Source organism: Canis lupus, chromosome 23, assembly GCF_048164855.1.
Source record: "Canis lupus baileyi chromosome 23, mCanLup2.hap1, whole genome shotgun sequence".
NCBI classification, from domain to species: domain Eukaryota; kingdom Metazoa; phylum Chordata; class Mammalia; order Carnivora; family Canidae; genus Canis; species Canis lupus.
In genome coordinates, this window is record NC_132860.1 from 29218499 (window position 1) to 29228237 (window position 9739).

Below are 9739 nucleotides of genomic sequence, written 5' to 3' on the forward strand. Positions count from 1 at the left end.
AGAGAGTGAGGAGAAAGATAAATCCCAGCTTTTGCTTGATTTTGAAAAAGGATAGTAGTCTAATTTATGGAGGTTGTTTTTTTTTTTAAAAAAAAACTAACTTTATGTCATAATTTCGTAGCTGCCAAAAGACGTAATTCTACCTCAGCTTCGCCTTGGCAACCTGCTTTTGGCACTCTGTGCAGCCCTGTCGTTGCTCTGCATTATTTAAGCAGTAATCTTTAAGAAGGTGAGAAGCTATTATTGCTTTTTAGCACAGTTGACATGCTATTGGCGCAGAGTAGTACCTAGAGCTTCAAACATTTCTAATGGCCGTAAACCAACTTAAACACCTCCATGGAGAGGCCTCACTGCCGTGAGGTCATAGCTTGCTGCAGGGGGAGAAAGAAGATCGAATGTTGTTTAAAAGTGGGGTTTTTTTTTTTCTTTTTAAGTATTCTTATTCCACCAAGTTGTAGCTGTAGACTTTGGCTAGGATCCAGACAATCAAGATTTAGCATTTTGACCAGCTGTGATCTAGTAATGTTCCTCAGAGGAAACATTTTGTAGGAGGGAAAGACACATATTTGAGACTGTGAATTGTACTCTTTCCCAGTACCTTACAGAGTGAGACCTGGTCGTAGACAGATAAAGCAAGCACAAGTGAATCTGAAAGAAAATAGGGAACAAAATCGTTTCAAATGGCTAAACATTCACCCTGCATTCAAGAACTCTCTCGATGTGGTAAATCTTCACATTTTTCCTTTACTTCACTTTCCCCTGAGTCTCCATATTTATATCATTTTGTGGCAAAATGAATTCCTGTTTTCATAATTGATGCTTGGAATCCCTCAGCATTCTTATAACAGTTCCTACAAAGTCAAAAATGCTACCCAAAGTTGATAATATAGGCAAGAAGAGAGAAAAGACCCTAAGCCGCTTAGCCTAAAAATTATTCTTCTGTGTCTCACGCCTCCCTCAAATAGAAGTATGATCTGATGTCGGTGTTTTGGTGGCAAGCCCTGGGGCCTGGGATAGAGAACAAAACTAACATTTATTTAATCAGATTGCATTTGTTCAATCACCAGGAGTTGCTTTTGACCTCGGGCAAATGACCTAACCTCTGTGCCTCAGTTTCTTCATCTGTAAAAGGAGGATGATGTTTGTAATACTTCAGAGAGATGTGAGGATGAAATGAGACCACGTATAAAGCTATCAACAGAGTACTTACTTGACCACACTTCGTTAGTGTTAGCTGCTGTTGCTTTATCATTAATAACCATCTGTGGAGTACCTACTCATCCTACTAAGAATTTTAATCCTGCTGGAACCACCATTAGGTGGACAGTCACATTTTGCAGATGAGGAATCACTGGTTCAGAGCCGTGCAGCGCTTCAGCAGCTTCCCCGCTTCTCACTGGCAGAGCTCCCTGCCCAGGTCTGCAGTATTATGTAGGGAGACACGGAAATGGAAACACATGTTGGATCAGTGCTTTCTTACCTTGTCTTCTCTCTCCCAGTCCTTCTGTTTAAAGGAGGCTATTGCTTTAGGCAGTAAAACTAAGAGAAAGAAGAGAGGGAGGGGAAAAGGACAGAGGCAAGAACAGTGTGGGAGGGGGATGAACTGGTTTCTGCTGTCTCCCAGGTTAGTTTCATACATATAATGGTCATAAAAGGCTGGGCAGGGTCCTCTGCATTTAGGTTGGGACAACAGAAATTCCCCCTCTTACAAAAATTCTTTCTCCCTGAAGCTAGATTCCTGCAGAAAAATGATATATCAGGGGCTTGGGGACAACTGGAATGTACCTCCAAGGATCCTGGGAAGTTCTTATAGTCCCTGAGCATTTGGTAGATCATGTCAGTAGAGGCAGTCGAGCATTTCTACTTCATTCAAAGCCTTCCCCACCCCATGTCTTCAAGGAAGAAACTGGGGGGATGTTTCGCTTTTGATTGATTTAGTGCTTTTCCTCCAGAACTCTTTTAGGCTTGCCGCAGTTCTTTATCCCCTTCTTGCAGCTAGTTCCCTGCTGTGCAGAAGTGGAGATGGGGAGAGTTCTGTTTGTCCCCATTCTGAACAGCATTCTGAATAGCAGGAAGGAGAACTAGCTTCTGGTCTTTCCTCTACCCCTGATTACCTGTGTTTCACGATCCCAGACTTTAACACCTTTGAGCCTCAGTTACTTACTTACTCCCTCTGTAAAATGAGGGTGATTCTTTTAGAATCGAAAGCCCGTGATAGCTGGTAATAGTGACAGCAACCACGATTAACAGCTACCACTGCCATTAGCATATACGCCAGGCATTTTGCTAAGGATTTCAAGTACGTTATTTTATTTAGTCCTTACCAGTCCAGTGATGTATTTTATGAAGGAGAAAACTAAAGCACAGAGAAGATGAGGGGCTGCCTACAATCACATAGTCCTATAATGAGCAGGTAGTGATTGTGACCTTGAGTTATAACTCCAAATAGGCAGTCCTCGTTACTGAGCTTGGAGCAAGATCCAGGTTTGAGCATCCTTTGTCATCACCACCACTCTCTCCAGATCTAACTGAAGACATAACAAAAGGTAACTGACTGCAATAAATAAGGACTCACAGAATGAGAAAGAAATTAACCACCTTAATTTAGAGATATCAGAGAAGACTTGATCCAAAGAAGCCAAATTTAAACCAGACTGTTCTCCTTGACCTCTACACTCCAAACTACTTGGCTTCTCCCTCATCGGGCTCTTGTTTGTGACTCTAGGATAGTCTTTGTACTTGTAGCAAAAGGTTGATTATGAAGTAATCTAACAGTCCCGATGTGGTTCAGTTATTCAACAACCTATCCTGTGTCTCCTAAACCATGGCCTGGTAAATTGGCAATTACAGTATCATTGGGTTGTTGTTTTTTAATAAATTCCTTTTAATTGCAGCATTAAACCCCAGATGTCATGTTTCCAGGTTTCCAGTCTGGGCCTAAGCCAAGCTGGAAAAAGACATCCACTCAAGGCAAACGACTAATGAGAATGTGTGTGGTGAACTCAGGGACTCGGTCCAGCTACCAAACCTCCAACTCTGGACCCCCAGATCTAATGCCGCAGGATGCACAGGGACCCCTGGCTAAAGTGGAAGATAAAGTAAAGCTATATGTTTCCTGCAGCATCCACCCCTCCGCAAAATATCCAAGGTTACTCTGGTGGTTTCTAAGAGTAAAAATTCCCAATAAGTTATTCATCACAACTTTTAAATAATGTACTAGTTTCATTTGATAAGTAAATTGTCAACAGCCTTTAAAAATTGGTCGTGTAATTAGTAAATCTCTGCATTTTGACCTTTTCTTCCATTTGGATGAAATAGTCATGAAGCCAGACTGTAATCAGACAAAAAGAAATCTTGAAACCTTCCGGTTTTTGATCTATCATTTGCCCCTTTAATTTCTACCTTACAGTATTTTAGGCAATAGTAGAGGTAAAATGCCCCTTTGCTTATTATAAGAATTTAGCTTGTACTAAAATGTGTAACGAAGGTTCCTTCTGGAGACTTTCTATTAAATGTGAAAATCCAAATTATTTTGTTAAAAATCTATTCACTGTGTTCTGTACTGCTCACAGCAGTTTGTTTTTTAATAATAAAGTTTTGGGAATACAAAATAAGTGAATATTCCATTCAGTGGAGCAGCCATTTAGAATTGTTTACCAAAAGGTTTTAATAAAATCCAACGGCAGGATACAGAATTGTGTATATGTGCCACGAACATAACTTTAGGTTTTTTTCTCCTTTTTAATTAAACACGCATATATAAAATCAAAGTCTAAAAACAGAATTCTCAGGATTAATTGTGATTATTTGATAGGTAATAGGTTTGTGAGTGATTTTTATTTTTTATGTAGTTTATATTTTTTGAGTTTTCTGGGGAGTTTAAATTATTACAATAATTAAAAATGCATGTGTGTTTGTATATATTTTAATGTAATCATTCAACGCTTCAGCTGTTTAGAACTCAGCTATCTGAAAAATCTGGAACCCTGCTAAGATCCTGGAAGTAATAAAAAAATTAACTCCGAGCAGCCAAAACTTGTTACAAAACTCATAAAGTCGAGCATGTTATGCCCTGGGTATAGCTGGCCCCTCACTCAAGCCTAGGTACTCTTACTTTGCACATGGTTCTCAAGCCATCCACCGCAGGAGGCACAGCGAATCAGAAGCAGACATTAACAAAAGACAAAGGTCTACAGGCAAGCACTTCAGCGCAGGCATACCACCAGCCTGGCAGTGAGAGAGGAACCAGGGAAGTGTGGGTGCAGGCGGGAGAGCCCTGAGATCCAGACTCAGCACCACTAAGTGTCCTGTCATCTCTTCCCCATGTCACAGTTCAGTAATACATGTTCATATCGATAGCCCAGCATTATCAAGAAAATCCCCTTTTCTTCAGCTTACTCTCTTTAAGATTATAAGAAAGACTTTAATAAAAATTTTTTAAGGTCTTGTTACACATGGCTAAAAATGGGAGTAAAGACTACATGTGATGATTGAAGGGCAACGTCTAGACACCTAGACTTTCTTGGCTATCGGTAATAACTCATTTCTTTACCATTCTTCAGGGGGAACATTTTACTGTTACTTGGGCTTTCCAAACTGTATCCGATACTGTCATTACCTAGGTTCTCATAAAAATCTAAAGGAACTTTGAGAATATTACAAAATCAGGATGTCAGAAAATGCCAAAATCTCTACCTTGCAAAGCTTTAGAATCCATCCATTAAAAGAGGAGTAGCACCCCAGAGCTTAGATATAGGTTAGGTGGGTTAAATGAGAAAGCCTGTGTAATGGCATCTAGCTCAAGGTTGGGATTTCATTAGCAGTTGGCAAGTGTTAGTTGAATTTGAATGTGTTTCCCACTTGGGATGCAACAGACAGTGTGGGCTCTGGAGTCAGACTGAATCTAGTTTAGATGTGGTTTCTGCAGCCTTTAACAAACCACATAACCCACCCAGATGCCTACCTTTTCCACAAGATAGATGCGAGGGTCCCACTTTATTGATGTGCAATAAAATCATAGCTCCCTTCCCATTATAATTGAGGGGAGGGATGTCACACTTTATTACTTTCCTTTGTACAGAGCCATGGAGGTCTTTCAGGGAGTCTCAGAATCCAAGAGGGCTACAAAACCCCTGTTCCCCTTGTGTCCGTAAGCACAGCTTGTTGTGCCCAGGCCTGTTTCTCATGTCCTGCCTTTTTATCAGCCCACCTGCAGCCCAGCAGGGAAGCAGAACTGGGTGCTTGCAGGGTGCGGCCAGGTGGCAGGAGGTGGGTGGCAGTAGCAGTGAGGGGTCTTAGATTGTTCACCTTTCATAGCCATGATGGTCAAGTACCTGGCCTCTGGTTGTACCCCAGTGATAGCACCCTCAGCATTCCAGGCCAGTTCACTTGATGTTTCCCACCCTCCTAGGCTGAGGTGGCATTTAAAAGCTTGGCCTGTCTGCCCAGAATAGACAGTCTGTGGGTGGTGCTGATGCTCTGTTTTGGTTTGATTACCTAGACCCCCTGCAAAATCATTTAGAGAGGGATGCTGTCAGCAAGTAGTAGAGGAAAAACAACAAGGTTGGCAAAAATGTGTGGCTTACCCAATTACTGTGAGTTTTGACAACATATTAACTGAAAACCTAGATTAAGGCCGGTAGATTTTTCTCTGTTTTGTTTTGTTTTTCTTGAGAACTAAAAACAGTAATTTGCTGGCCTACTTGTCTTGTTTTATATGCGTACCAGTGACCACCCCTAATTATGAAATCTCTCCTGGCACCAACACTTATAGCCAAGCAACAGAGTCCGATGGGCCCATGGATTAGAAGCCTTGTGGTTGCCTTTTTGCAAGAAGAATAACCCTTGCTTAGGTGTGGTGTCTGAGACCACAGGCATCATCTAGCATCAGGAAAAATCTGAGAGAAGAGGGATCAGGGAGCTGGCATGAGGGCTTGTGGCCATGGACAGAGGTGAAGGAAGGAACTCTAGATCCTTTCTTCTTTTTCAGGGCACTTATCACAACTGTAATTTGAAAATATATTATTTCAGTAATTATGGATGATTTTTCTCCTGCAAGATTGGAAGCTCCTCAGAGGCAGGGTCTGCTCTATCTTGCATCTGTTTCCCCTCCCCAAGGCCTGGAACAAGTAATAGCTCTTTGTTGGGTAGGTATAGTTTCAAGTCTAGCCTCTTTTCCTATCTAATAGCTGCTGTTTTGCAAGCCACTTCTCTGTGTGTGTCCTCATCTGAAGAGTACAAGTCAAATGAATCTTGCCTTCTATCTCTGGACCCAGTCTGTTCATAATGGTGGTATTGAGCTAACTGGCTTCATCCAAGTGTAATATCTAGAACTGTGATCAGTACTCCAGGGGTGGCTCAACTAGCACAGCATATAACATGACCATCATTTCCAGGGTCTGGATACTTGATTTCCATTAACTTGTGATTATTTATTTATTATTTCAGACTTAAGAGTAATAGCGTATACCCTGCTTTCTTGACAGGGTTTTTGTGAGAACCAAGTGAAACGATATATAAGAAATTACTTTAGAAATTAAAATGCTTTGTATAGCTAAACAGTGATTATTATTGCTGGCCCTAAAGTGTCTTCCCGAGAAGGAGCTCAAGTTCAAGAAAAGTCACTGAAGACCAAGTATTGTAAACCATGTATGTGACTAGCCTTAAAAGAAGCCATTTTCCAAGTTAACATTTCATTAAAGAAAAAAAATAGAGGTATTAGATAAATAATCTATATTAGATCAATATAGGTACAGATACAAATATAGCTGTCTCCTTGGCCCCCACTCTGCCAGGTGTCTAATGCATTTGGATGTCAGAAAAGCTGTGATCAGTAAGTCGTGAGTCATGGGCTTTAGTTTAGCCTGCCACTGCCTTACTGAGGTTATTGGGGACAAGTCATTTAACTTCTCTGCCAGATAAGGATGTCTGCTTTATGAAGATAAAATAAGAGTTGAATATTTTTTTAAGATTTCTTTATTCCAGAGAGAGAAAGCATGAGCAGGGGGAGGGGCAGAAGGAGAGGGAGAGAGCGAATCCTGAAGCGGACTCCCCGCTGAGCACAGCTGACTTGGGGCCCAATCCCAGGACCCCAAGACCATGACCTAAGCCGAAACCAAGAGTCGGCTGCCCAACTGACTGAGCCACCCAGGTGCCCTAAGAGTTGAATATTTAAAACAAAAAATAAGAATATTGATAGCTCTTCAGACCCATGGGGTTGATTATACATTTCTTTCAGATCTCACCCCTCCAGTTATTTCAACTCTTCCCCCCACAACATGGTTTCTATCCCACATCCCACCCTGGACACTGTCCTCTGGATATATTTTAGTGTGTCTTGTATCCTTCATGAAGGAAGCTCTCGAACTTGAATCCAGAATGCTTCATGTTTTTTCTTGCATTTGGACACTACAGTGAATAACTAAGGTTGATTAGTATCAATTTTTATTATCTCAAACCTAAATATGTTGTTTCCTGTCTCTGAATCCAGAAGGCTTATTAGGCTGAGTTTGAGAGTTGAAAGTAACTTCTCATTTTTGTTTGTCTTCTAGTGACAGACATCACACCTCCAGTGCAATCCCTGTTCCAAAGAGACAAAGCTCCATATTTGGAGGCGCAGATGTAGGCTTCTCTGGGGGGATCCCGTCCCCAGACAAAGGACACCGGAAACGGGCCAGCTCAGAGAACGAGAGACTCCAGTACAAAACCCCTCCCCCCAGTTACAACTCCGCGCTGGCCCAGCCTGTCCCCACTGGCCCTTCCATAGGAGAATCTGAGCGAAAGACAACATCTCTGTCCTCCTCCTTGGATACCTCCTTGGACTTCTCCAAAGAAAACAAGAAAAAAGGAGTCGATTTGGGTGACAGATTAAACGGAGGTCATGTGGGTGTGAACACTAGCCAAGAACAAGAAGAAGCCCTCTCTGGGCATCCAGCCACCGTAAACGGCACTGTGCTTCCCAGCGAGCAGGCGGGCTCCTCCAGCATCCGGCTTCCGGGTGAGTTCCACCCGGTCTCGGAGCCCGAGCTCTGCTGTACGGTGGAACAGGCGGAAGAGATCATCGGGATGGAGGCCACCGGCTTCACCTCGGGCGACCAGCTAGAAGCCTTTAACTGCATCCCGGTGGATAGTGCCGTGGCGGTGGAGTGTGACGAGCAAGTTCTGGGAGAATTTGAAGAATTCTCCCGAAGGATCTATGCACTGAACGAAAACGTGTCCAGCTTCCGCCGGCCACGCAGGAGTTCTGATAAGTGACGTGAGCAGCCAGCCGGTGGGAGCAGGACAGAGGCGCTGCCTAAAAGGAGGCTAAAACTGCACTGGTTACCCCTTGTAATAATTATGACACAAAATGAATATTAGTGGAGGATATTCCTCAGAAAAACAGACTTTGTAAATCAAGGAGGGACTCAGGATCATTGTGTATCAGTGGGCCAGACAAAGTTAGGTTTTGCTTGCAAGATGTGCTTTTCAGGCCTGATGATTGTTTTAAGACAAAAGTCATTCTCTAGCTCGAGTCACCTTATAGGTATTTGTCTGCTTTTGAATTTACATTTCTGTGTTATGCTCAGAGGGGAGATGATAATATATAAATAATATAATAAACTCACCTTTAGTTTCTCATAAGCATTTGCCCTCACCGTCGTTTATAAAAGCTTGGGAAGACCAAATATTCCAAAAAAGATTTTCTCCATTTACTGAAAGGATCTTTGACCATCCATGAGTTTGATGAATAAGAAGCACAATGGTCTCCTTACACCTGGCCTCCCTGCCTCTGTCCCTTTTCACCCCATCCGCTCCCCAACCTTCATAGTGGATGGGTTGTGCACCCTGAACACTGACGACATCGGATTCACTGGTTCTTGAACACAGTGGCCAGGACCTTCTGTCTCCTCAGCTCAGCCATACCTTTGATGTAACCATTAAATTAAAGGAAAAACCTCATTTCTGGTAGATCCCAGGGGACACTCCAGGACCCCCGTGGTTACAACAGTGAGATGGCATCCAGTCCCTCCAGGGGCCAGATTTCTTATGTGGGCGGATGCTGCAGTCAAAAACCAGGCATGCTCTCTGCCAATGCACTTACCAGACAGAAATACCTGTATGTAAATTCCATGCTAATTTATTAAATTTCAGTTGGAAAGGAAGGTGCTGGATATGATGTATCATCTGGAGAGTCAGACTGATGTACAGAGCTTGAGGCAATCATAATAGTTGGATGAAAAGGCTTAGATGAGGCATAGATACTATTGGTATATGTGCAGGCTCATTCATAGTAAATTATGTTCTTGAAGTCCGATTTCATTCCTGGAGCTCAGATCTCATTTGCTATTATTCTATACTTTATATACCCAAGGACATTGCCTCAGGGTTGCAAGCTCTTTAAGGAGAAATTTATGCATATATCCATGTATTGTATAGAAGAATAAAAACTGAATTTACTTCACTTGACCTGATTTGTTTTTTCCAGTTTTTGAAATTCATCTTGAACCTGCATCTCCATGTTACATTGTGACAGGGCGAGCCTGAACAGAAACTGGCTGTATCGAGTCATGTCGTTGACTCGAGTCGACATGGCTTGCATAGCAGCACAAACACTTTCACACACGTACTCTCTGGTAGCTGCGTTTGTCCTACATAACGGCTGAACTCAGGTCTCGTGATCATTTTCATATATTGTCCAAGCACTCCTGGGCTCGAGTTCTCACTGACAGCCACACTGTCAAGCAGAATAGTTCATGTT

The 9739-nt window shown here is 42.4% G+C and overlaps 1 protein-coding gene across 4 annotated transcripts in view; it reads left to right on the forward strand.

Annotated features, from left to right (window-relative positions):
- Window positions 1–9447, forward strand: part of UVRAG (UV radiation resistance associated) — a 312994-nt gene extending 303547 nt beyond the window's left edge. For 3 of the 4 annotated variants that reach the window (XM_072794670.1, XM_072794668.1, XM_072794669.1), the window contains one exon: window positions 7551–9447. In XM_072794670.1, the coding sequence (XP_072650771.1) occupies window positions 7551–8253 (703 nt within the window). In that variant the 3' untranslated portion in view covers window positions 8254–9447. Of the gene's footprint in view, window positions 1–5989; window positions 6147–7550 lie in introns of all 4 variants that reach the window. The other variant, XR_012015696.1, reaches the window with a different exon arrangement.
- The last annotated feature ends 292 nt before the right edge of the window (window positions 9448–9739 follow it).